The sequence below is a fragment of the Panthera onca genome, chromosome B2 (assembly GCF_046562875.1).
Source record: "Panthera onca isolate mPanOnc1 chromosome B2, mPanOnc1 haplotype 2, whole genome shotgun sequence".
In the NCBI taxonomy this organism is placed as follows: Eukaryota; Metazoa; Chordata; class Mammalia; order Carnivora; family Felidae; genus Panthera; species Panthera onca.
The window spans coordinates 99,891,411-99,919,289 of NC_138343.1; the positions used below are offsets into that span (position 1 = coordinate 99,891,411).

General features: G+C 36.8%; 1 protein-coding gene across 5 annotated transcripts in view; it reads right to left on the reverse strand.

Annotated features, from left to right (window-relative positions):
- REV3L (REV3 like, DNA directed polymerase zeta catalytic subunit) overlaps positions 1-27,879 on the reverse strand; it is a 172,940-nt gene that overhangs the window by 100,610 nt on the left and 44,451 nt on the right. For all 5 annotated transcript variants that reach the window (XR_013555709.2, XM_078447223.2, XM_078447224.2 and 2 more), the window contains 3 exons: positions 16,580-16,769; positions 8,869-8,943; positions 3,878-4,038 (listed from right to left, as the gene is read on the reverse strand). Coding sequence is in view for 4 of the 5 variants with exons in the window: in XM_078447223.2 (XP_078303349.2) it covers positions 3,878-4,038; positions 8,869-8,943; positions 16,580-16,769 (426 nt within the window). In the remaining variant the exon portion in view is untranslated. The remainder of the gene's footprint in view (positions 1-3,877; positions 4,039-8,868; positions 8,944-16,579; positions 16,770-27,879) is intronic.

Sequence of the window (27,879 nt, forward strand, 5' to 3'; positions counted from 1 at the left end):
TTCTACTTTTAACTTGCATATAAATACCCTTTAAGTAAAATAATATATAAACATGACTAGTTCCTACAATTGTGTCCTTAAAATTCATACACACACAGGAACACATATGTACAGTTGAGAATAGTGGCTCTAAAGTAAAAGGGGAAGAAAGTATTTCTAATATCGATATGAAAGAGAAACAGCTACAATGCTTACATACTAGTATGATACATTTAAATGTGCTATTGTGGTAGGATTAAAATCTCATTTTGAAAATCATGAAGAGTTAAGATTGTTTATAGACTTTAAATTCCTAGGGTATTCTGTATGAGTCTAAACTAAAATTCTAATGGAATTCAAATTCCAGATAAAATTCAAAACATACTTTAATACTAATCCTTGAACAAAGAGAAAATATGCAACGCATTCCAGAAGTGATGGCAGTTAACAGTGAGTGGAAATGCAAATACAATTTGACCACCAGTAGAAGGGGACAATGCACGTTTGCTTAGTTGTCTAAGTTTCAGGAACTGAGTCCTGGGGTCATGCTTTGAAAGTATTCTCTAAATTTTAGCAACTGTTTTGCGATCTCTTGTGGGAATTTAAATTCTAAGAGAAAGCATAAATGAGTAGCATAGAAAGAATCCTACCATTGAGAAAGACACTAAATTTGCAATTTTCTAATCCACCTAAATTTAATACTTTTTCTTATTTGTTTAGCTTGATCACAAAATGGTGTAATTAAGACTGAGATTAGGTATTACCATCTTTGCTATTTCAGCAAAACATATGCCAAAACATGAAACTGATTCTACATATCTTCAGAAGTTTTTAAACGCTTTGCTATTAGGTGGCTAGGGCATTAATATGAAATTACTTTGTAGAGTTGTACATTACCATAAATATTATTTTCTAATAAATTTATGTGAATAAAGAGTCTATACAAGTTTACTGATTCAGAGTTACTGATAACATCATAAAAAATTCATATCTTACCTACACTTCTTATGCGTTGTTTTAGCATATTTTCCTAAAGAACAGGGAAACTCCCTAATTTAAATATATATATTATTATAATTTTTCAACTATGGATGGTAAAAAATATAAAATGCCTCTATGTGCTCAAAATACTCTATTTACTTTACATACTTCACCTTAACAACTGTAGTAATTAGCACCATTTCCAGTTCATCTGACACATGATCATATAACTGAAGTACTGAGAGAAAAATTGTATATGCATATATACTATTAAAATTTCTACATCTTTTTCACTTTTGAATTTACTCCATTTTCAAAAGTAAGACTACATTATGTACTAGGATAACTTGTCTTATAAGATAAAAATGTTGAATTATGCATATATACATGTAATATGTAGGAATTAAGTTTTAATAAGAAGTTTACTGTCAGTTTAATGGTGTCTGAGAAACATGAAATACAAAAAGTGATTCACTTATTCTTCCCGTGATTTCACTATAATCTTTTATACAAAACAAGCAAAATAAAGCAAACAAAAACCTGAGGGCTATTTAGCATAATGAATTAAGATATAAATTTTATTTCATCATACTCACAGCAATTTTCCTTTTAATTTCCCCCAACTAAATTTCATGTATTTCTGTGTTGTAAAAATTTTCCATATTTTGAAAAAAATTCCTTCCAATTAACATTCTAATACTCATCTAACTTCAGTAACTGAAATAAATGTCTTACATATATTTGAGAATTCAAATTTTTCTCACACTTTTTACCTACTGGAAACAAACTTTCATGAAAATTACTTCCTTTTCCTATAAACGCCTACTGTTCACGGTCTATAATCTTTTCCAATCCTCAATCCTACTTGAACTCTCATCTATATTTGATTCTGATAACCAACCTGTTATATTCTTTTTTTCTCCCATTAACCTTTTTATTTTGGAATAATTTTACATTTACAGAAAAATTGCAAGGATAGTATGAGTTTCCATACATTGTTTACCAGGTCTCTCCTACTGTTAGCATTTTACATTACCACAGTACCTATATCAAAATAAAGAAACTGACACCGGTACATTAATATTTAACTAGACTAGACATTATATTTGACTTTCACCAGTTTTTCCACTGTTGTCTGCTTTGTTTCAGGATCCAATCTAGGACACCACACTGCATTTAGTTATCATGTCTCCCTAGGTCTCCTCTGGTCTATTTCTCAGTCTTTCCTTGTTTTTCATGGCCTTGAGAGGTAACCTGTAGAACGTCTCCTCACTCCCATCTGAGTTTGTCTGATGTTTTTCTCATCATTAGACTATGGTCATGGGTTTTTGAAAGAATATCACAGAGAGGAAGTATCCTCCTCATCACATCATCTGAGGGGTACACAATATATAGGACACCACTGGGGATGTTAACCTTCAACATTTGGTTAAGGAAGGTATAGTTCTATGCGTTTGATAAATATATAGACCCATGCCAGTCTATATTCCTTCCTTCACCCTAAAAGTTCCTCTGTACATTTGCTCTGTAGTTAATACTCCCTTCTCCTCCAATCCCTGGAAACCATTAATATGCTTTCCATTTCTATCATTTTGTCTTTTCCAGAATGTTGTATGAATGGAATCATACAATTAGTAGCCCTTTGTGTCAGGCTTCCTTCACTTAGTAAAATGCATTAAAGACTCACCAATGTTGTGTGAATCAATAGCTTGATGCTTTTTATTGATAAATAGTATTCCACTGTATGGTTACATCACAGTTTATCCACTGCCCACAGTTTATCCATTGTCCACAACAAAGTGGACATCTTGGTTACTTTAGACCTTTAGCAATTATGAATAAAGCTGCTATAAACATTTGCATACAGGTTCTTGGGCAGATACAACTTTTAAATCACTTGGATAAATGAGAAGGAATGTTTATGTTTATAACGTTATGTTTAATAAGTCTATGTTTAACACTATAAGAAACTGCCAAACTGTATTCCAAAGTGGTTGCACTATTTTGCATTCCCACCAGCAAAGAAGGAGACTTGCTCTCCTTCCACATCCTTACCAGCATGTATTGCTAGTTTTTAGATTTTAGCCATTCTAATAGGTATGTAGTGGAAGCTCTTTGTGGTGTCAATTTGCATTTCCCTAATGATACATAATGTTAACAATCATCTTTTCATGTGTTTGCCATCCTTACATCTTTTTTGCTAAAGTATCTGTCCAGGTCTTTTGGCCATTTTTAAATTAAATTAAATTAAATTAATTTTAGAGAGAGAAGGAGAGGGGGCAGTTGGGGAGGGACGGGGGGGGGGGGGGGGAATGAGAGAGAGCACAAGAGAGAGACTATCTTAAGCAGGCTCCAAGTTGAACATGGAGCCTGACATGGAGCTCAATTCCACGACACTGGGATCATGACCTGAGCTGAAATCAAGAGTTGGATGCTCAACTGACTGAGCCACCCAAGCGCCCCTTGGCCATTTTTAATTGGGTTTTTGCTTTCTTACTATTAAGAAAGAGTTCTTTGTATGTTCTAGATACATGTAATTTATCAGATATGTAATCTAAAAATGTTTTTTCCCAGTAAAACATAGTAGTAAAGACTACAGGCTTTCTTTTAGAGGTGCTGGAAATGTTCTAAATTTGATTGTGGTGATGGTTGTACAACTGTGTGAACATACTAAGCCAATGAATTGTCCATTTTCAATGAGTGAGATGTATGGTATGTGAATTCTACTTCAATCAATTACCAAAAAATTTTCTTTTGAGATTCCTTTTCCTGATAAAACCTAATACCATTCTGCATATTTCTTTTTTATTCTTTATCCACCCAGTAGTTATTTTCTAAGTATATGTTATTTTATAAATCATTAATTACATTAACACTTGTCTCAAACTTTAATTTGAACTTGAGAAATTAACCTTACTTTTCCTTCTTGCTTTTCGGAACTTGACAGCAGCCAGATTTATTAAATTCATTCCATAGAGATTGTAGTCAATGAACAGCTGTAGGAGGTAGGGAATATGCGCTTCATGAGGCTGGTAAAATTTATTCATTATGGCTCCACTTTGCAAAAGTTCACATATCCTAAGTTAGAAAAAAAAAAAGTTGCATTCTAAAATTATGGTTCCTAAAATGTTAAGTGCAACAATAATTACACTACTATAGAGAATGAAACACATTAGCACACAAATTTTTTATTTAAATTTTACTGGAAATTTATATTTTGTTAGAAATTACAAGTTTAAGTCAAGTTTTAAAGTCAGCTGCACACTCTGAAAGAACATGACAAAAATCTTGGATGAAGAATATTTTGACTCCTAAAACCAACTTAATACTAACCATATTAAAAAACAAGAATGTCAGAAGTTTTTAAAATATGAGCTTTTCCTTTTAAAAACTGAGAAAAGAATTGAAGTACATGAAACACTCAGAAGGGATATTAATAAGATAAAGGTATAGAGGTTATTTCTGAAAAGGCTTCCTGAAGTCTCTGAGCAAGAGACTAATGAATTAAAGATACTTCTGTGAAGAAAGGGAAGAGTATTTCACACAAATTAAATTACACATGTAAAGGGTCATAAGAAAATGTGGCTTATTTGAGAACTGAAACCACTGAGTGTGGCTTAGTGACAGAAGCTGTGGTGAGTGTGTCTATGGAGGGGATGGGCTAGAGAGGTAATGAAAAGTCAAATCATGCACAGACTACTAAGACATCTCAAGAAATAGCAGAATTTGCTTCCGAAGAGTGAAAAAGAGAAATGACCAAGTTACCTAGAGAACGCACAGTACTAAAGATACAAGTGAGAAGGCTACTGTGGAAAACTAAAATGATGGTGGCTTTAACAAAGATTAGGGCAATGTGTTGATTCAGGATACATACAAAGAATAAAATGGTCAAGCCTTGATGACTAACTAGATGTGGAGGGTGTGGCAGAATAGAGGAGTTGAAGATGATGCCTTGATTTCTTGGTGGTGCCACATTTATTGGAAGAGAAAGGACTGGAAGGAAACATGTTTCTTTGCAGAATTTTTTGGAGGAGGAATAAGGATAAACTCAGTTTTAGACATACTGGGGTTTAGGTATAGTAAGGTATTAAGGTATATTTCCATGAAAATAATGACAAATGACAATGAAGATGAAGATAAGAATAATTTTATTTACATACATAGCATTATATATTTATTTAAGCATTATGTACCGGACACAGTGTTAGGTGTTTATTTATTTTTTAAAATTTTTTTTAACGTTTATTTATTTTTGAGACAGAGAGAGACAGAGCATGAACGGGGGAGGGGCAGAGAGAGAGAGAGAGACACAGAATCAGAAGCAGGCTCCAGGCTCTGAGCCATCAGCCCAGAGCCTGACGTGGGGCTTGAACTCACGGACCGCGAGATTGTGACCTGAGTTGAAGTCGGACGCTTAACCGACTGAGCCACCCAGGCACCCCTGTGTTAGGTGTTTTAAATGCTTACTCTCAAGTAATCCTCACTACAAACCTATGATACCATTAATCCAGAGCTCTGGAGAAAATTTAGGCTATTGATATATACCTGGAAGTCAAATGCACGAAGATCAACAAAGAAAAAAGGCAAAACAAACCAAGAGAGTAGATAAGACTGTACAGTGAGGAGGAAGTACAGAGAGAAAAGATGAAAGCCTAAGACACAACCCCAAGAACAGCTGCAGATGTTCAAAGAGGAACAAAATGACATAAATACGAATGATCAGATGGTATGAGGAAAATCAGAGGAAGTTTATATCAAAGAAACTTAACACTTGGGCTTATTTTAAGGCACTATAAACAATGACACAAGTTCAAAAGGTAAGGACAAAAAGGTGTTAACTAAGTTTAACAACATGGAGGTCAATGATTTTGACCATGCACATCCTCTGAAAGGGTCTCAGGAGACTCCTCAGTGCACACTTTGACAACCACTTTGCTAGACTGATGAGTTCTATTTTCTCTATGAAGTAGGAGGCAAAGCCTTGGGACAGGCTTGGTTAACATTTGAGTAAAGAGGGTAGAGAATGGTAAGATAATTAGAGAAAAGCAGAAAAAAGGCAGGGCAGGGAAGGGCCCAAGTGAAATTGAAGACCTTGAATTCACAGTGGCACCATTCTGTTGTGATTTTTTTGTTTTTGTTTTGTTTTGTATCCTACAGTACTCAGAAGCCAGTTTAGCAGACAAAGAGAGTAAATAAATGGATTAACCCAGAATTGATGGTTTCACCTGGCAGAAAGGAGCTGGGAAGATATAGAATCTAAGATGGAAAGGAAAAAAATTAATTGCAGCAGAAGGCTACAAAATGGGACAGTAGTACTGAAGCTAGAGAATTTAAAACCTAAAAACAGGTAGAGTAGGAGTAACTCAGGGACAAAGTTGAAAAGATTAAAAAAAAAAAAAAAAAGACAGAGGATCTTATTGGAGCCATGAAAAGGTTTTAAAACTGAATCATAGTGCGTAAGTAAACAACTCTGTAAATTTACTAAAAATCACTGAATTGTGTATACTTAAAATGTGTGAATTTTGTGGTAGATAAATTATATGTCAAAAATTTATTAAAAAAAAAAAAAAGAAGATTACAGTCAGAAGCCAAGACGTTTGCATTTAAAATCTCAGAGGTAGGACAAGTTCTAGAGTGTGGTGAGAGTAGGTAGTTCAAGAAGAATGGAAGTAAAGCTCATAGGAGATGGCCAAGTAGAGAAATCAAGAGGCCAGTCTCCAAATGATACGTTATAGTATTCATTCATTCATTCCACAAACAGTTATTGACCATTATGTGCCAGATACTATTCTAAACACTGAGGACTAAGCAGCAAACAGAGCAGAAAAAAAATGTGGACTTACATTCTAGCATGATATCAATTTTATATGGAAAATTTAAAAACAGGATATGTGTATATATGTACATATATATTTACGAAAAATATAAGGACTTACACCAAACTCTTAAAAATTATTGCCTCTAGGGAAAAGGGTTATGAATGAGGGTAAGAGTACGTTGTAGTTTAACGTTTTACATACATACTACAGCCAACATTTACACAGCACTTATAATGTGCCTGGCACTGCTCTGAGTGATTTATAGATATTAGCACTTTCACTCAAGAAAACAGTATGCACTAACATCAATCCTATTTACAGATGAGGAAGGTAAGTCACAGAGAGATTAGATAACTTGCTTAAAGTCTCCCAGCTGGTTATGGCAGAGCCAGATTTTGAATACAGGCAATCTGGTTTCAGAATCTACAATCTTAACTATTACATTATGTATTAGTTTAATACTATAATGCAAATGATTCATGTATAAAGGTATTATAAAAAAAATAACTAAAAAGGGAGAAGGTATTTTATTTCATAGAATCCTTTTTCTTAATAGTATATATTACAATTTTTTGTTATATATTTGGGTTACAGGTTTACTGTCTGTATGTTCTGATATGCTAGAAGATCCCTGAGGGCAGGAACCAAGCAAACTTTATCACTGTTTACAGCAAATTCCATAGTGCGTTAAATAATGTAGGTATTTTACAAATATTTATTTTGAAATGAATAAATAAATGAATGTATCTCTCAATAAATCAGGGAATTTCAGATAAGGACTGAGATAAACTATGTAATTTAAAGCAAACTTACTGGAAATAATTTAATAAATATTTGATTGCTATAGTCACAAGGAAGAAAAACGGATTATATTTACATATTTTCTCTCAAAAACAGTTTGTAGGCTATTTATAAAAGATGTATGCAAATTTTATTCAAGGTTCCCTCTCTAGCATGGACTTGGGATGACTAAGGTGTACTCTCCTACCACTGTGTATGAGAAAGAGGGTTAAGAATTCACAGGGACTCTTCTGGACTCCATGGATATGAGAAAGTGTGACCAAAGGGAAGTGGTACAAGAAACATCATTGTCTCTAAGTGCCTATCCTGGAAAATGGTTTTGGTACCCTACCTAACAGAAGCTGTTTGGGATAAGGGTAGGGGCACATTACAGAGAAAACTAGTTTTCACTGGTTACTTGGAGAAGGGAATAACCATAGGGATTAATTAGGGCAGTGATTCAGTGAAGCACTCAGTTGGCCTAACTCAGGGTAAACCTCATATCCTGGATAGTTGCTCCTCTTCTTGCCCAAATTCACTCTGGGAAGTATTGAATTTGTGTCTTACCAAAAGGTTACCTTTTGAAACCTAGTACTTAACTAACAGAGAAGATCTTCTGAAAAAACACTCAGCATTTATCCAAGAACACTTCTACCCTAGCTTGTCACCACACAGACTGAAAACCCTTGTTTTGAGCCCTAGAGAACGAATGAAGTCTTCTCTGTATGTGCCCTTCTTGCCATCAGGAACTTAGACTCCAGGATGACTGACAGAATAAGATACAGACAGACAGACAGACTTACTGAGAGAAGAAAAACAAAAACAAAAACACAAAAACAAAAAGCAACCAGAGACAAAACAAACAAAAAATCTGGGATATAAAATTTCACCAGCATTAATAAAGAGTCAACAGGATTCTGAGATCTCAGAAGCCCTTACACTCTGGCCTCTCATACATTTCTTTTTGCTTTGAAACTGAAGAGTATATTTCTCCTGGTACTGAACATTGGTCTGGCTAGTAGAGCACTAAGATCCTACAAGGCAGCCATCATCTCTCCTTATCTACTTCTACAAGCTCTCTAAATCTAAAACAGAAAAGCAGCAGTTAGGGACTATAAAAAGCAAGGTTCCTTCACTCTTAAAACATCCTTCCCAGAGGCCAAGCCATGGATCTCTCTTTGCACATAAATACACATATTATGGTCCCTTTCTTTAATAATGCTACATATGACACAGTCCTTTCTTCTAGATTTTTATTTTTTATTATTAAAATACTTAAGTGATAGCTATTCATATTTTATCTTTGTACCTTTTCACCATTGCTGGATTGTAAAGATAGATCTTCATAAAGTGTCTTTCCTTCTCATGATAACCATAAAAAGGCCTGAAATAAAAGAAAAAGATATTTCAAATTATTTTTATCATTCAGAGATGAAGTAATGCAACTTATTGCTCTAATTAGACTCAGCTAGCCTAATTCAGCCTTATTTATATTTAATATTACCCAAAACCTCAAAAAACAAACAAAAACTGCTCCAAAACCTTTCAATTAAACTGACCACAGATTAACATATAAAATATTGCAATCTGGTTACTTCTTTTAAAAATACCACTTTCAAAAAAAAAAAATACCACTTTCAAAAAACTAGGGACAAAAAGGAGTGCAAAACTGTTTACACCTTAATTTCAATCATAATGACTGTTAAAAAATGACTTTTTTTCTCTATACTCTGAACATGTATGAGAAAACCCGAGACCTTTCAAGCACCTTCACCCATTTCTGATTTTCTGTCAAACGTTAAAGCTCTTCATTAACAAAGTCCTTTAATTAACAGCACTCATGTCACTTTGCTTGTCCGCTTATTATTAATTTTACAAATTCACTAAGCAGAGACAATTTGCCTATTATATATATATATGTACATGTGTGTGTGTGTTTGTGTTTGTATAAAACACTCATGCAAGTCAAATGAAGCCCATGAAAACTGTGTAGACAGGAACGTAAGAGATTAAGAAGACCATGACCTTACTTAAGGACCCTAATTATGTTGAGGCTGGCTTTTTCTCTAGGGCATCAGCTAGAATGGGGAAAGGAAGAAGCAAAAATCTACACGGCAGAGAAACAAGTGTTCAGAGCAAGACGAAATAAGCTGGAATATCATGTTACATCATTTTAGGAGGATTTGAAACTACACCAGTACCTCTGATATACAGACTACCATTTTCATTTTTTTTTTTTAAAGTAGGCTCCATGCCCATCATGGGGCTTCAACTAACAACCCTGAGATCAAGAGTCGCATGTTCTACGGACTGAGCCAGCTAGGTACCCCTATTTATTTATGTATTAAAGTAAGCTCTGGGGCACCTAGGTGGCTCAGTTGGTTAAGCATCCGACTCTTGGCTCAGGTGATGATCATGGTTCATGGGATTGAGCCCTACTATGTTGGGCTTTGAGCTGACAGCACCGAGCCTGCTTGGGATTTTCTCTCTGCCTCTCTCTCTCTCTCAAAATAAATAAATAAACAAACTTAAAAACAAAACAAAACAAAACAAAAAACATAAAGTAAGCTCTATGCCCAACATGGGAGTTTGAACTCATGACCCTGATATTGAGAGTCACACGTTCTACCAACTGAGCCAGCCAGGTACTCCCAGACTGTCACTTTCAAAGATGATGTAGTGAGAAATAATATATAAACAGGTATGAATTTGCATGCAAAAAAGTTTTGTATCTCCCTAGAGTTTAGCTGTAAATAAGTGGTTGGTGAAATCTTTAGGTAGATAAACCTATTCACTTTTCATTTACAAAAAAACTCTCCCATGGTGTCTGGGTGGCTTAGCTGGTTAATAAGCATCCAACTCTTGGTTTCTGCTCAGGTCATGATCTCGCTGGAAGCACAGAGCCTGCTTGGGATTCTTGGTCTCCCTCTCTCTCTGCCCCTGACTCACACTGTCTCTATCTCTCTCAAAATAAATAAATAAGCTTTTAAAAAATATAAATCAATAAAAATAAAAAATACTGTCCCTATCTAATGGGCACTAAGTAGAACTTACCCTCATTAGGACCCCATTTCTGTCACGTCTGACAGTGTAGCTGACATCAAATATAGGAGTAATCTGGTAGCAGTCATTATTTGCGGTATGAACTTTTTTCCCCCTAGCTATTTTCAAGCTTTTAAGTCAGAGCCTTCTTTATGATTGTTGTAAAGCAATTTCTATTTTTCAAAAAATCCAACTAGGGGAGCCTGAGTGGCTCAGTCAGTTAAGTGTCTGACTTGGGCTCAGGTCATGATCTCATGGTTTGTGGCTTTGAGCCTTGCATTGGGTTCTGCACTGACTGAGCAGAGCCTGCTTGGGAATCTGTCTCCCTGTCTCTCTGCCCCTCACCTACTTGCACTCTCTCTTGAAAATAAACAAACATTGGAGAAAAAAAATCCAACTATTTACCAAGGTCTAAAAGGTTCTTTTTTTTTTTTTTTTTCATGTTTATTTTTGAGAGACAGCATTCAAGGAGGGGAGGGGCACAGAGAGACAGAGACACAGAATCTGAAGTAGGCTCCAGACTCTGAGCTATCAGCACAGGGCCCAATGTGGAGCTGGAATTCATGAATGGTGAGATCATGACCTGAGCCGAAGTTGGACGCTTAAGCAACTGAGCCACCCAGGCGCCCCTACAAGGTTATCTTGTCCTTGCTACTCACTCCAATCACGTTTTCCTCTAGCCATTCTAAACATTTTAGCCCCTCTAACTTGATCTACACTCAAGTAACTTGCCACTCTCTGCCTCGAAAGCCTGCCCTGAACCCTGGCATGGTTTGCTTTCAATCTTCAATCACATCTCTACTTAGACTCACTTCCTCAGAAAAGTCTTCTCTAACCATCACTCCCTATCCCTTACCCTTCGTTCTTCTTTGATTTTTTTTCCCTTAGTAACACTTAACCACTTCCTGTCTAGTTTGCTATTTACTCCATTTTTGTTCCCACGAAGGAAGGGGTGAAACAAAGACACGTTACATGAATGATCTCATTCTGTCTCACTGGCAAAATTCAACTATTTATTCCTCCTACTATGGTATTTTTCATGTAGGTAAATATAGCTATTTATCTGAAGACAGGAGTTATTTTAAGCCAAATAAATGGGGGCGGAGGGGGGAATTAAATCTGCAGTGTGGTCCATGTTATCTTTGCTTGTTTTGATTTTGCAAGAATCTTTTAGGGTTTTACAATTAGAATCTCATAAATTTCAAAAACTGAATATGGTAAGACTATCAAACCTCTAAAATTCTTTGTACATCTAGGATTCTGTTTTCACATCTGCTGACCCAAAACATAGCCTGGAAATTCTACAAATTCAGTTTTCTGCTTCTGTGTAATTTAACCTGCAACCCTTACTTCTTGCTGTTGGCTTCAGTTAATTCTGCCACAAGAATTCCTCAACAGGGAAACTCTTTAGAGGGAAAAAGTAGAATGGAACAGAGTTTGAGAATAGATATTTTAGGTTTAAAAAAATTATATCTGATAATTAAGAGTTAGTTTTTTCATATGGCAGTGAGAAGGAAAATGAAAATGGATAGCAAAAAACTCAATTAACTCAAATGGATTAAGAATCTCTTTATAGGATATTTTCTAGAATCATGGTAGCTAAGTGGCAAGGAATTCCAGAAATTAGCCTAAGGTCATAATCCTATCTCTTGACCTGGCCTCAGAACAATGCATTATCTAAAAAGACTGGAATCAAACCTGTACAGATTTTAATTTGGTAGCTAGATGCAACCTTGTCTACCTTAAAAAAGTAGGGAAAACTGAAAGACTAAAATAATCACAAAGCTAGAATGTATGGTAAGGAAAAGGGGAATTAGGTTAAGAAAAAAATTAGAGTAAGAGGAAAGAATGGCAGCCAAAGAACAGCTCATCTTTTGCCTCAGGTATTCAGACTTTTTAATTTTTTATTCTTTATTTATTTTTGAGAGAGAGAGAGAGTGCGAGTGGGGGAGGAACAGAGAGAGAGGGAGACAGAATCTGAAGTGGGATCCAGGCTCTGAGCTATCAGCACAGAGCCCGACGTAGGGCTTGAACTCACAAACCGCAAGTTCATGACCTGAGCTGAAGTCAGACGCTTAACCTACTAAGCCATCCAGGCACCCCAGGTACTCAGACTCTTAAAAATATGACAACAGAAAGATTGGTGGCTGGAGTGCCTGGATGGTTCAAGTTGGTAGAGTATGTGACTCTTGATCTTAGGGTCATGAGTACAAGCCTCATATTGGGCACAGAGCTTGATTAAAAAAAAAAAAAAAAAAAAAGACTGGTGATTATTCAATTCACTAGGCAGTTTGAAGATTCAGCTTTGAAATTTTTTTTTAATGTTTATTTATTGTTTTTTGAGAGAGAGAGAGAGACAAAGTGTAAGCAGGGGAAGGGCAGAGACAGAAGGAGACACAGAATCTGAAGCAGGCTCCAGGCTGCAAGCTGTTAGCACAAAGCCCGACAGGCAGCCTGAACTTACAAACCATGAGCTCATAACCTGATTTGAAGTCAGAAGCTTAACCAACTGAGCCACCCAGATGCCCCTGGAGATTCAACTTTGAAATGAGAGTATGTATAGGAAAGTTCTTAGAAACTATTAAACATAAAAAAAAGTTGGGAATATAAAACTGATAATTGTCTTTAACCTAATTGTTACTATCATAGGACAGGTGTGAACTTCCATCTCATTTAGTCAACCAAACAGCTACTGAGCCATATCTACTAAGTGCCCAACACCATACAAAGTGCTAAGGATAGGGGTGCCTGGGTGGCTCAGTCGGTTGAGTGTCCAACTTCGGCCCAGGTCATGATCTCACAGTTCATGAGTTCGAGCCCCGCATCGGGCTCTGTGCTGACGGCTTGGGGCCTGGGGCCTGCTTCGGATTCTGTGTCTCCCCCTCTCTCTCTGCACCTCCCCAGCTCATGCTCGCACTCTGTCTCTGTCAAAAATAAATAGACTTAAAAAAAATAAAAAAATAAAAAAATAAAAAAACAAAGTGCTAAGGATATAATGATGGACAAGACAAACATGGTCCTTTTTCTCATGGCGCTTACATGCTGGTGGGAGAAATACATAAAAATTAAGTAATCAAAAAATTAAAATAACTGCCAACTATATTGTGCTAAAGGAAACAAGAATAGACAGAGATACAGAGTAATTATAATGACAACTTATTTTTTTTAATGTTTTTTAGATTTGTTTTTGAGAGACAGTGCAAGCAGAGTAGGGGCAGTGAGAAAGGGGGACAGAGGGGGGACAGGGGAAGCGGGCTTTGCACTGACAGCAGTGAGCCTGATGCGGGGCTCAAACTCATGAACTGTGAGATCAGGACCTGAGCCAAAGTTGGACACTCAAATGAATGAGCCACCGAGGTGCCCCAACCTATTTTACGTAGGAAAGTCAGAAAAAACTTCTCTGGAGAAGTGAAGGATATGAAAGATTGGAGAAGGGTAGAGAACTCAAGGAAAGCAAACTGCATGCACAAAGGTGGGAAAGAGCTCAACACATCAGAGGAACTGAAAGAAGAAGACCCATGTTTCTAGATGGAATGTAGTGAACAGGGGTCAGGTCACACAGGCTGTGGTTAGAAGCTTCAATTTACTCTGTGAACAATATGAAGCCACTCAAGGATTTTAAATGATTTTAAAAGGATCCAATTTATATAAGAAGAAGAATACTTTTGCAGCTCTGGAACAAGACAAAAATAGAAGGAAATTCAATTAAAAGGATACTGTGGTGGTCCAGAGGAAAGCCTAGATTAAGGTGGAAAAAGTAGACAGATTTAAGATGAATTTAATATACACATATCAAACTGAAAACATTCTAGTATGAGCTCCAAATCTTTCCTGCCAGCCTATTATTCTACCTGCACCTTCCAGACTCACAATTTTATAGTCATCTTTGACTCCTGTCATAATCTCCATCCAATCAGACAGCAAAGCTCATAGACTCAACTCTCAGAACAGATCCAGAAGCTGACCACGGCTCAGTACTCCCACTACTCCCCAAGTGCAAGCTACTGTATTTTCTCATCTCACCCAGATTAATGAAAGTCTCCTAATGTTCTCCCCTACTTCTACCCTTATCCCCCAATGATCTACCCTTCACACAACTGCTTAAGTAATCCTTTCAAGTCTAAGTTAGATTGTGACTACTCAAATTCCTGCAAAAAAACTCAGAGTAAAAGCCAGAGTCCTCAGAACAGCCTAATGTTGTGTTTCTAAAACTTTAGTATGCATCAGAATCATTACAAAGGCTTATTATTAAAACACAAATTGCTGGGCCCCACAACCAGAGTTCCTGATTCATTAGGTCTAGGGTGGGACCCAAGAATATATATATATATATATATATATTTTTTTTTTTTTTTTAATTTTTTTAATGTTTATTTATTCTTGAGACAGAGACAGAGCATGAACAGGGGAGGGGCAGAGAGAGAGGGAGACACAGAATCCAAAACAGCTCCAGGCTCTGAGCTGTCAGCACAGAGCCCGACACGGGGCTTGAACCCACAAACTGTGAGATCTTGACCTGAGCCAAAGTCAGACGTTTAACCGACTGAGCCACCCAGGTGCCCCGACCCAAGAATATATTTTAAATAAGTTCCCCAGTATGTTAATCTAAGTCCTCTGAGAAGTTGATGCCAATATGTGCAAGAAATTTATTTGGGAAACACCTGTGAGAGAAAATGAAGCAGGACCCAGGAAAGGCTGGGACAGCCACCAAAATTAGATAACATCTGGTCCCAAATGAAAGAAAGAGGGACAGAGGGAAGATCGGTAGCAATATCTTCTACCGATGTAGAAGTGTGATTCTAGCAGTGTGATTCTAAACTAAGTGCAGGAAGGCTTTCAGAGAGTTCTCAAGTGCTTCCTAGGAACAGGCGTGCCCTAGTATCCTTCCCAGGCTTAGCCATTGGCTGGAAGTAGCTTATGGAAAGCAGCTTCAGTTTATATGGAATGATTGATTTCAGTGCAATAGTGGGGCCACTGTTCAATTATGCTCCTTGTATTCGGAGATCTGATAGGTGCATTCTCATAGCTTTCAAACCAGGTAAAGCTGAAGTTGGTGATCCTGGAAACCATACTTTAAGAACCATTGGCCAACACAATCTCCATCCATTCATCTCTCCCTAACCTCATTTTGTCCTACTCTCTTTTCCCTCCATTCTAGCTACCTGGCCTCCATGTTGTTCCTACTCCCTCACCTTCAAGTCTTTGCTCAAAAGTCTGTTTACCTTGTCAATAACACCTTCCCTGATTATCCTATATAAAACTGCCACCAGTCCATTTCTCTAGCCTACACTATTGAAACTTCTTATCCTGCTCTACATCTTTATTCTATAGCACTATCACATAATAAAGGAATAAATTTATTTCATGTTATATCGATTGGTTATTTTCTATTTCCCATTACTAGAATGTAACCTCCACGGTGGCACGGATCTTTGTTTTGTTCACCAATATATCCCAAGCACCTAGAACAGAGCCTAGCACATGGAAGGTGCTCAATAAGTATTTGACAAATAAATTACATGAATTTCTACAGGTCTAAGAAGTGTAGAAATGGAAAAGGTTAAAACAAAAATCACTGTTAACCATCTATCTTTCACTGCAACAAAAATTTACTTTAAAATGTTACAGCATAGGGGCGCCTGGGTGGCTCAGTCAGTTAAGCATCCGACTTTGGCCCAGGTCATTATTTCACAGTTTGTGAGCTCAAGCCCCATGTCGAGCTCTGTGCTGACAGCTAAGAGCCTGGAGCCTGCTTCGGATTCTCTGTCTCCCTCTCTCTCTGCCCCTCCACTATTCGTGCGTGTGCTTGCACCTCTCTAAAATAAGCATTAATAAAAATTTTTTTAAAGTTACAACATAAAATGCACCCCACTCCCATCAGAAGTAGAAGAAAAATAAACAGTATCTTTAAATCAGATAGCTTTTCTTTTACTTAGTACTAAAAAAATAAATTTTAAAAGATGTTAACATATACTTACATTCCTGATACTAATGACACTTTGAACACGTGCTGAGCAGTGGAAGATGGATTGCCTAAAGCCACATTAAGTGCTCTGTCGATACTGAATGCCATCTGAGAAAGATAGCTTTCTGGCTGCTGTCCATAACCATCGTATGGCACATAGAGGTAAGGAAAGATGCCATGTAGATGAAGACATGTCTTCTGACCTAAAATGTAACACATTATAAAGTTTAGTCTTGACATGCAATTAAAATTTTTAACATTACAAAGCACAGAATGCAAGTCATTTAAACATTCTAATGACAACACGGCTTATCTAGGATAACTAACAGTTGAAGAAAATTAACGTATAATTAAAGCCACCTATTTTTTACATTTTACACCTAACATTTTACAACAGAACATTTAGAAGCATTTTATAAACATAAGCATTCTAGTATGATTTAAATAGTTTTGGCAAAAACGTTTGAATATTTTACCCTCACAATCTAACTAGCTTTATATACTTCACTGAATTGCCCTATAATAATACCACTTAGCACAGTGTTATGAACCTTATAAAAAGTCACTGAAAGTTCATTAAATAAATCAATGAATATCTGTCTTGGCATAAATGTTTTCAAACCAGAGACTTTCCTGAGACAGACTACTCTGAACGTTTGCTGTTCAGAGGATAAAAGCAGTTCCAGTATGTGGAATTTTGCTATTAAGGGTGGGGAGGGGAGTTTGAGAGGGGTAAAAATGAAATTTTGCTATTAGAAAACAAAACCAAAAAAGACAAAAACATATCATTTGTCTATAATAGACTTCTGGATATCTAAACTGCACATTTGGTGGACAGGGGTAGACACAATGAGAGGTGAAAAAACAAGCATGTACACTTCCCAGGAAGCCACTGTATCAGGCAAGGTGCAGAAGGGGTAAATGGTGCTGAGTTGCCAACAGAAAATCCAGCACAGCCATGATAAAGAAAGTAGTATGAGTAACAACCCACAAAAGAAGTGCCACAGAAACAGTAATGTATCCATGACAAGGTTAAGTAACAACAGCAGCAACAAAAAACAGATGCACCATTACTCTCATGAATTTGGCAGGGCTGTACAGAAGTGGCTCCTATCCTCAGAGCACTGTCCCTAGCTCCCCTTGGGTACCTGCCATTTGTCTATTTCAAACAGAGAGAATGGCAGTGATGGAAGAACATATCCATTTTTCTCCTCAGGCTGTCACTCACTATCCCTGCACTGCCCTGCCAACATAAGCCCTGGCTTCTTCCCCACCCCTTACCCTACTCTGCTTCACTGAGATTTTTTTTCTTTCTTGGTAGGAAAGTAACTATTTGTTTGCTTACTATTTCCTATTTATAATTCAGAATGAATTATATAAAATACCCAGAAAATAGTTCTATATTCTGTTGTATTTCATACTTTCTATAGTGACTAACATCAGCTTATCTTATTTTTAAGGTACGGCTACAACAGAATTAACAAATAAATCTGGAACAGTTATTACATACAGCATAGCAAAACTGGAAAGAACAATCACACAATGGAATAAGATCTATAGCCTCACAAGTGTGGAATTCGAATTTCAACTACCAACTTTCACACTTTTGAACAATTACAAATTGCGCTGCTGTTAGACCACTTTCTATTTTTAGCAGCAGTTATGCTGCTTAATCTCAAAGAAATGGAAAAAAAACCCTTTCAGTTAAAAGCAAATTCATTGGCTATTTTGTTTCATTTCAAACATGGTACTATTTCCTAAATATTGCTGTTTTTTTAATTCTTCAAATAGAAAAAAATCAAATTCTGAGTATTTAAAAACATATTTAAATAGTTTACTGATGATCTACTTGAATGCTTTTTAAACATCTCATGAAAAAATGTTACAACCATTACCACTCAAGATATAAACCTCAATCTGGTTAAGAGCAACTGGGATGTTACATCGTGGGGGTAAGGGAGGTGGAGACAGAAGTATCCTCTTCTAAGCTGGCAGATCTAAGACCAGTGGTTACAGATTTAGTGTAAGTGTATTTTACAAGCAATTCTGTAAGCTCTTAAGGTATTAATTTTATAGTCCCTATATCTCAATAATGGAAATTTAGACAAATTTTACAAGGAATGATTATAAAATCTGATTTCTACCAAGTTTCTTTACAGGTAGGATATTCAAAGGTCATAGGATTTTTTTTTTTTAATTCCCACTTTTCCATCTCCTGTGAAGTAGGGGCCAGAACAATTATCTATTTATAGGCTTTGAAACTTAGGTATATGATTTAGGAAAAAAGCAGAAATGATTTATTTAGCAGGCACTGAACTAAGTGCCTTACGTGTATTTATTTCTAAAACATACAACAACCTTACAAGTATCACAAAGGTTATTTTCCCAAAATCACGTACCTATTAGGTAACTGAATCAAAATTTAAAAGCAGATCAATAAAATCTAAAATCAATGCTCTTTTCATTTAACCATGCTGGTTCAATTTTTTAAAAAGTTAATGTTGGCTCCCTTAACTCCTAAGCTCTTATTTTGTAATGTAAATGCCCGTTTCCTTATCTGACTCTCATTTGAAACTTCCTTGGAGCTGGTACTGTGGTTGAAAGATCATAATATCCCCAAGACCTAGCAGAGAGCGTATAATATGTGCTTAATAAATATTTATTAAATGCAAGAACAAACCCTCAGCTAAACAGATTTATTGGGGAGAGGAATGGTATAAAAGCCTTGAGTATCTGAAAAAAGGAATCTATAAAAACAGAGGGACTTTGATACAACTAAGGATTACAGAGTTACTGAAGGACATGGGTGTTGGGGTGAGTCCTCAGCTTACTGCTCTTTCCTGCCCCGAATAACCCAAAGTCCCATGCTACACTGTAGTCACTACATCAACACAGGTGTATTCCCCTCTGGTTCTCCAGAAGCTAGGGATGACTCTGTGCCTTACCACTCTTGCTCAAGAATAACCTCCTGAAGAACAACCACAGCACAAAGAATTCTTGGCATTGCACTGATGGCTCTAATATAGAATGAGTATCATAGAAAAGAAAATGAGGAGAAACAAGATAAAATAAGTTCAAAAAGTTAAGCAAGGAAAAACAAATGTGTAAAAATCAATGTGTTAATCAATTTGTTTGGCAACAGTAGGTCTTTTATTATTGTAAAACTTGCAGTTCTGTAGTTGTATTACTTTATCTTGACAAGGTACAGACAACTTCTATAGATTTCCCTTCATCAGCTCTACCCCCACGCAAATGTGTGGGGCCACACATATGTAAAGTCCCTTGGAGATAAACTATTCTGCCCCACCCCCATCAGTTAGGATCAGATTCAGCTATGAGAAAAACACCGTAAAATCAGTGCCTTCAGCATTCAGTCAGTGGCTTCTCTCTCATAAATTAAGTCCACAGGTAGGCAGCTGCTACTGGGCACTTAGGATTTTTTCAACATCTAGTTAGTTGCCTAGTTAAGAACTTGCAACTTCAGGCGAGACTGGACGCATTCAGGGAGGTATGGCTGTAGACAAGAACTTGCATCTTCAATACAGAGGCCTTTTCACTATACTCTAAAGAGTTCCATACACAGGATTCTTTTTAAGAATGCTTTTATAAAACTAGTGAAAACTATGCTATTTTGAAACCCTGCTAAATGATTTGGGATTCTTAACCTGTTTAAAGTATTAGCTACTTCTAAGTAACATATGTACCCAAAGAAAGCAAGCAACCGGCATTCTTTATATCTCTGATTTCTGAATGTCCCCTCTTGTTGTCATGTCAAACTGAATGAAAGCAGCAAACTCAGTAGGAAAAAAGACTGCCATTTGGAGAATAAGCGTGTGTGTGCACGCGCGCGCGCACACACACACACACACACACACACACACACACACACAGGTTTCAACATTTTTTAAGAGTTTGGACTTTGCAATTTGACTGATGTTGCCTAATACAGAAAGTGCAATAAAGATGTTTCAGGAAAGCTCCACAGAAACTTGTCACAGCATAACTGCTGGCTTTTAGACACCATGGCAAAACTGTGTGGAGCTGGCTACTTTCCAACTCTGTGTAAGTAGGGCTTCTATAACAAAGGTAGGTGTCTGTAACAGCCAGAGTACTCGGGCACTGTGAAGCTAATCTTTTACAGAACTTAGAAGTACACCAAATATTAAGTCCTCTGTATTCCAACATTTCTTATGTCATTTTCCCACAATGTCTTCTATATTTTAAGTGCCTAGATTTGGTCTCTTAATTAAATTGTGCATAAAATCTTAGTTTATCCATAGCAAAATTACCTATATTTTTTTGTAGATCCATTTTTGATAAACAGAAAAACTACCATGTATCTTTTCTCTAATTCTGAGGTCTGCAATTTTTTTCCTGTAAAGTGGGAAATGGTAAATATTTTAGGCTTTACGGGCCATACTGTGTCTGATATAACTACTTAACTCTGCCACTGTAGCCTGAAAGCAGCCACAGACAGTAGTATGTGCATGGCTGTGTTGTTCCAACAAAATTTCATTTACAAAAACAGGCAGCGGGAGGAATTTGGTCCATGGATAGTAGTTTGCCAATCCCTGCTCCAACTGATTAGACTTCATCATCCAGAACAGAAAAGCTTATGTTTTCTCTTTTCTTTTTAAAACAAGCTGACTGGTCACCACAATCAAAATCATGCTGGCCTAAGAGTATCCTAGGAGACTGAATAAGAAATGCTTATTTTGTAACTTGCAACCCATCTCCCAAATCTCAAACTCAATATACACAAGATTTTAAACAAAACTCTACAGAGCTATCAAACAGAAAAACTTGGTATGTGAACAGGAAAATGTGTATTTATGGAATTTTTCATATTTACTTTTTGGAATATCTCTTTTTAAGTTTTATATCACTGTAATTACCTCAATCTGTTTCCCTCCAAGCAGTCTTTCTTTGCTTCTTTCTAAAATTTCACTCCATCTTTTTTTTCCCCATTCCCACAAAACCACAAAATGAACCAAGCAAAACTTAGTCGCAGAAAGCAAATGTTATATCACCCATTACCATCTAAGAAAAAAAAATCTTAAGTACTCTTAGCTCTAGAAATTACATTTTCAGAATTTATCCTAAAAAAATTAAGAATATACATGAAGATTTAAATATTAAGATGCTTGGGCGCCTGGGTGGCTCAGTCACAGTTGAGCATCCGACTTCAGCTCAGGTCATTGATCTCATAGTTTGTGACTTCGAGCCCCACATCAAGCTCTCTGCTGTCAGTGTAGAAACTGCCTCAGATCCTCTGCCCCTCCCCCCTCTGTGCCCCTCCCCTGCTCACACTTTCTCTCTCATTCTCAAAAATAATGATTAAAATAAATAAATAGATATTAAGATACTAAGACAGTATTACCAATAGTAAAAAAAAAAAAAAAAAAAAAAATTGAAGACAATATAAACTTCCAAAAATAGGAGATTAATTATGATGTATCTCTATCATAGATCTATGGCTCTTATACCAATTCCTGCTTACTGTCTTTGTAAATACAAATTTATTGGAACACACCAATAAATTTATTTGGAATGGGCTATTGCTGCTTTGCTAACAGGCAGAGTTGAGAAGTTGCAACAGAGACCAAGCCTGCAAAGCCTAAAATATATACTGTATGGCCCTTTACAGAAAAAAAGTGTGCCAACTTCAGCAACAGATGGTGTAGAAGTATGTTTCCTGGCATGAAGAGATGTTTATATTTATTTCAGGTAATATTCAGGTTTATTTCAATTATTTTTATATATATATAAAAAATATTACATGAGATAAAGATTTTATTATTTTCTTTTTGCTTATGGATATTTTCTAAATATACAGTTTGTGTAAGAAAAAGGCAGGAAGAAGTCATCTACTTCTAAATGACTCAGAAATTAAAAAACAAAAAAAACCTAAGTATTATCATTAACCATACAAAGGGCGTATGTATATAACTTCCTGACACTTTCTCTTCATTTTCTCCTTTCATTTGTAAATAACGCTTTAGGGTTTCAGGTTTATTCATGCCATTTTATTTCTTCAACTAAATTATACATGGCTTTATTTAGAATCACTGGCTTTAAGTTATCAATCCTACATTAATAACAGAACTGTATCTTTCAAACACCAGATGTTTCAAAGGCCTATTTTATTTACACACTTGTCTAATATAGATCTTTGTATCTCCAGTGCTAAACACGATTGGTTTCCTCATTTATTTTTTTAGTTTATTTATTTTGAAGAGTGCGCATGCACGCACACACACACATGAGCAGGGGAGGGGCAGAGAGAGGGAGAGAGAGAATACAAAGCAGGTTCTGCACTGTCAGTGTGGAGCCTGACGCGGCTCAATTTCATGAACCATGAGATCATGACCTGAGCCTAAACCAAGAGTTGGACACAACCGACTGAGCCACCCAAGCGTCACTGGTTTCTTCATTCATAAATGTAGGCATAAATTCTCTGTTCTTTAAATACTTTGTGAAAGCCCAATGTCAGGTGCTAGACCACAGGCTGCTCATAATCACAGTCCCTGAACTCATGAACTTTTTACATTCTACTCAGAGATAAAGATGAGTAAACAGGCAATTACAGTATCAAAAAGTATCTAACTCAGATTTGTGAGAATATAGAAAGGCTTCCCAGAGTAAGTAACAAAAGAGCAAAGTGAGAAAGAATGTTGCCGTACATACAAAAGTCTGAAAGCAAATAAGAACATACATGGTCTGGGAATAAGAAAAATGTAGTTAGGAAGAAGCAAAAAGTTCAATGGGGAGAAAGGCAAAGTGTGTATGTGTGTATATGTGGGCATGTGTAGGTTCTGTGACCTGTGTGGATTTGCATTTTATAAAGTTTCCTTGTGGACACATTGTGCAAAAGCTAGGGACATAACTTTAATAGGAAAATCTGTTTAGGAGGTTGTTGAAGTAATTCAGGAGAGAAAAGTCAGTAGAGATGGAGAAAACATCAAGATGGATTTAGGGCACAGAATTTAGAGGAAACTGACTAGAATTTGGGAGTAGGGTAAAAGAATCAGAGATGAGGCAAGTTTTTGGTTTAGCCAACTGGACTGATGCGAATGTCTTTCAAAGAAAACTAAGAAAGAAGAGTAGGCTGATTTCTATTTTTAACTTGTGGAATTTTACATGTTGATAGAATTTCCAAATGGAGATTTACATTAAGCACAATTAGGTACAGAGATAAAGAGCTTGAGAGAGAGATCTGAGCTAGAGAAGAAGACAGATTTGGGAGTCTGAATAACAGGTAAAAAATGCCCAAGAGAATGCATAGGTAAGAGAAGGAGCATAGATCAGAAACTTGAGGAATACTAGTATTTAAAGGAGGAGGGGCGCCTGGGTGGCTCAGTCAATTAAGCGTCCGACTTCGGCTCAGGTCACGGTCTCGCGGTCCGTGAGTTCGAGCCCCACGTCGGGCTCTGTGCTGACTGCTCAGAGCCTGGAGCCTGTTTCAGATTCTGTGTCTCCCTCCCTCTCTGACCCTACCCCATTCATGCTCTGTCTCTCTCTGTCTCAAAAATAAATAAACGTTAAAAAAAAAACAAAAAAAACCAAAAAAAAACATTTAAAGGAGGAAATAAAAGATTTTGATCTATGTGGTTGGGATATGAGAGAATGAGCCCCTGAGAGGGTTGCCAGGCAAGTGTATTAGCCATGGAACCAGAGAGTTCCAAGGGCTCATTAGAAATGTGTAAGAGAGGGGCGTCTGGGTGGCTCATCGGCTGAGTGTCCGACTTCAGCTCAGGTCATGGTCTCGCGGTCTGTCAGTTCAGGCCTCGCGTCGGGCTCTGTGCTGACAGCTTGGAGCCTGGAGCCTGCTTCGGATTCTGTGTCTCCCTCTTTCTCTGCCCCTCCCCTGCTCATGCTCTGTCTCTCTCTTTCTGTCAAACATAAATAAACATTAAAATTTAAAAAAACTTAAATATATAAGAGAAATATAAGCAATGACGGGCTGTATCAGAGACTGGAAGCAGGATGCAGATAACAGTATGTAGAAATGGCAAGAGACACTTCCAGAATGGCAGAGGAAGAACCTTTAAAAACCCACTCCCCTCCATAAAAGCAACAAAAACACTGGCAAATTCTGTCAAAATCAACTTTTTTCAGCCCTTTGGAAATTACCTAAAAGGCTGGTGACAGTCCAAGGAGTGTTTATGCAAGAAAACCAGTTGAATCTTAGCAAGAAGAGCAAGCTTTGTGGTATTCTAACTTGCCCTAATCCAATCCCCTCTCCTCCCCAGCTCCAGAGCAGCCTTGAAAACCAAAGCTTTGCAACTACAGAATAGAGAACAGATTTATAGTTCCTCAAAAGCCCGATCACCAGAAAATGGTCACTATTTGACCTGCTTGGCAGCTCACTGAAAATGAAAAGCTCCATTCTCAGGACTTGTCTTTATTTGATCAGACGCAGAGCTCACTCCATGTGTACAGACAGTTCCGTCTGCAACATACTGTGGAAAACAATCAGCAGCAACCATTTAACATTACAGTTGCCTGAGGGGGGGTTTACTAGTTGCAGCTAACAAAAGGCTAAACAAAAAAGCTTAAAAGGAAAAACCGAGGACTGAAATGTCCATAATAACTTGAAAGGTGTAGTATAGTCCTGGGAATTCATAAGGCTATGTGTATGTGTGGAGTTATGCTCAGGAAGAGCTGAGAAAGCCCTAATCTTTCAATACTGGCTGACCTTGAGGCTCTGCACCAACACACATGCATATAGAGCCCCTCAACAAAAGCTGGAAGGAGATCTATTGGCTCAAGACATTTAAAGGAAATTCTGACCAATAAGTTAACTGAACAGGGACTTCAAAGAACAGAGACTGTACAGAATTAACTCAGAAAAGTCACTGAAGAAACAAACATCATCACCAACAACAGAGCAAAAACAAATCATGGGGTTAGGGAGGAATATGACTTCCTTAACTGTCATATTACTCAAAATATCTAGTTTCAACATAAGACATACGAAGAAAAAGAAAAGCATGGTCCACACACAGGGGGAAAAAGGAAGTCAATAGAAACTGTCCCTGAAGAAGCCCAAACGTTCGTCTTACTAGACAAAGACTTCAAACCAGCTATTAAAAATATTTCAAAGAATAAAAGGAGATTGTGTCTAAAGTATTAAAAGAAAGTTTGAGAATCATGTCTTACCTAATAGAAAATAAAAATGAATAGAAAGAAATTATAAAAGAGAATCAGAAATTCTGACGTTGAAAAGTACAACAGAAACGGAAATTGTACTAAAGAGGGTCAAGAACATACTTGAACTGGCAGAAGACAGGTTAGCTAATTTGAGGAACAAAAAAGAAAAAAGAATGACAAAATATTAACAGAGCCTCAGAATCCTTGGGATTCCATCAAGGATACCAACATATACATAATATGAGCTTCAGCAGCAGAAGAGAGAAAGAAAAGGATAGAAAGAATATTTGAAAAAAGAATGGCAAAAACATTCCCAAATTTGATGGAAGACATTAATCTGAATATCTAAAAACCTTAGTAAATTGCAAGCAGGAGAAATTCAGAGATCCATGCCAAGATGTATCATAACCAAACTGCCAAAAAACAAAGACAAAATCTTGAAAGTGGCAAAAGAGGGGCACCTGGATCTCAGTTAAGTATCAGGCTTTGGCTCAGGTCATGGTCTCGCGGTTTTGAGTTCAAGCCTCACATCTGCACTGTCAGCGCAGAGCTGGCTTGGAATTCTCTCCCTGTCCCTCCACCCCTCAAAATAAACAAATAAACTTAAAAAACAAAACAAAAGAAAAGAAAAGTGTCAAAAGAAGAGCAATTCATCATGTACAAAATTTCCTCAATAAGATTAAAAGCTGACTTCTCATTAGAAACCATGGAGGCCAGAGGGATAACACAAAGTGATGGAAAAAAAAAAAAAAAAAAGACTATTAACCAAAAATTCTGTAACTAGCAAAACTACCCTGTGAAAACAAAGGAGACCTAGGTAAGGTGAGAAGGAAGAAGAAATCAAGACATTCCCAGCTAATTGAAAATTAAGGGAACTTGTCACTTGCGGGCCTGACCTGCAAAAAATATTAAAGGAAATTGCATTTCAGGCTAAAATGAAAAGACAATATGCAGTAACTTAAATCCACACTAAGCAATAAAGAGTACCAGTCAAGGTAACTACATAGGTAAATAAAAAAGATAATAAACACTTATTTTTATAATTCTTTCCTTCTGCTACCTAAGACCTTAAGACAGGTGCATAAAATAATTATAAAATTGTGTCAAGAGGTTTATAATGTGTAATGATGTAATCTGCATAAGTGATGCTATAATGCAACAAACTTTTAATATACTACAGGTATACTGATATTGTGGGTTCAGTTCCAGACCACTGCAATAAGGCAAATAATGCAATAAAGTGAGTCAAAAGAATTTTTTGGTTTCCCAGTGCATCTAAAAGTTGTATTTACACTATACTGTAGTCTATTAAGTGGGCAACAGCATCATGTCTGAAAAAACAATGTACACACTTTAATTAAAAAATATTTTCTTGGGGTGCCTGGGTGGCTCAGTCGGTTAAGCGTCCGACTTCGGCTCAGGTCATGATCTCGCGGTCCGTGAGTTCGAGCCCCGCGTCGGGCTCTGTGCTGACAGCTCAGAGCCTGGAGCCTGTTTCAGATTCTGTGTCTCCCTCTCTCTGACCCTCCCCGTTCATGCTCTGTCTCTGTCTCAAAAATAAATAAACGTTAAAAAAAAAAAAAATTTAAAAAAAATATTTTCTTGGGGCACCTGGGTGGTTCAGTTGGTTGAGCATCCGACTTCAGCTCAGGTCATGATCTTGCAGTTCATGAGTTCAAGCCCCACATCAGGCTCCCTGCTGTCAGCACAGAGCCCACTTCAAATACTCTGTCACCCTACCCTCTCTCTGCACCTCTCCTACTTGCACTCTTTCAAAAATAAATAAATATTTAAAAAATATGTATTTTCTTGGTAAAAAAATGCTAACAATCATCTAAGGTTTTAGCAAGTCAAAATCACTGATCACACATCACCATAGCAAATAGAATAATCAAAGTTTAAAATACTGCAAGTTACCAAAATATGACACAGACACCAGGTGATCAAGTGCCATTGGAAAAATGATACTGATAGACTTGCTTGATGCAGGGTTGCTACAAACCTTCAATTTGTAAAAAACACAGTATTGCCAAAGCACAACAAAGTGAGGTACAATGAGGTATGCCTGTATGAACATTAAATTGGGATTAATCCAAACTAAAGTGTCTTAAATTAAGATGTTAATTATAATACCCAGAATAACCATAAAGAAAATAACTA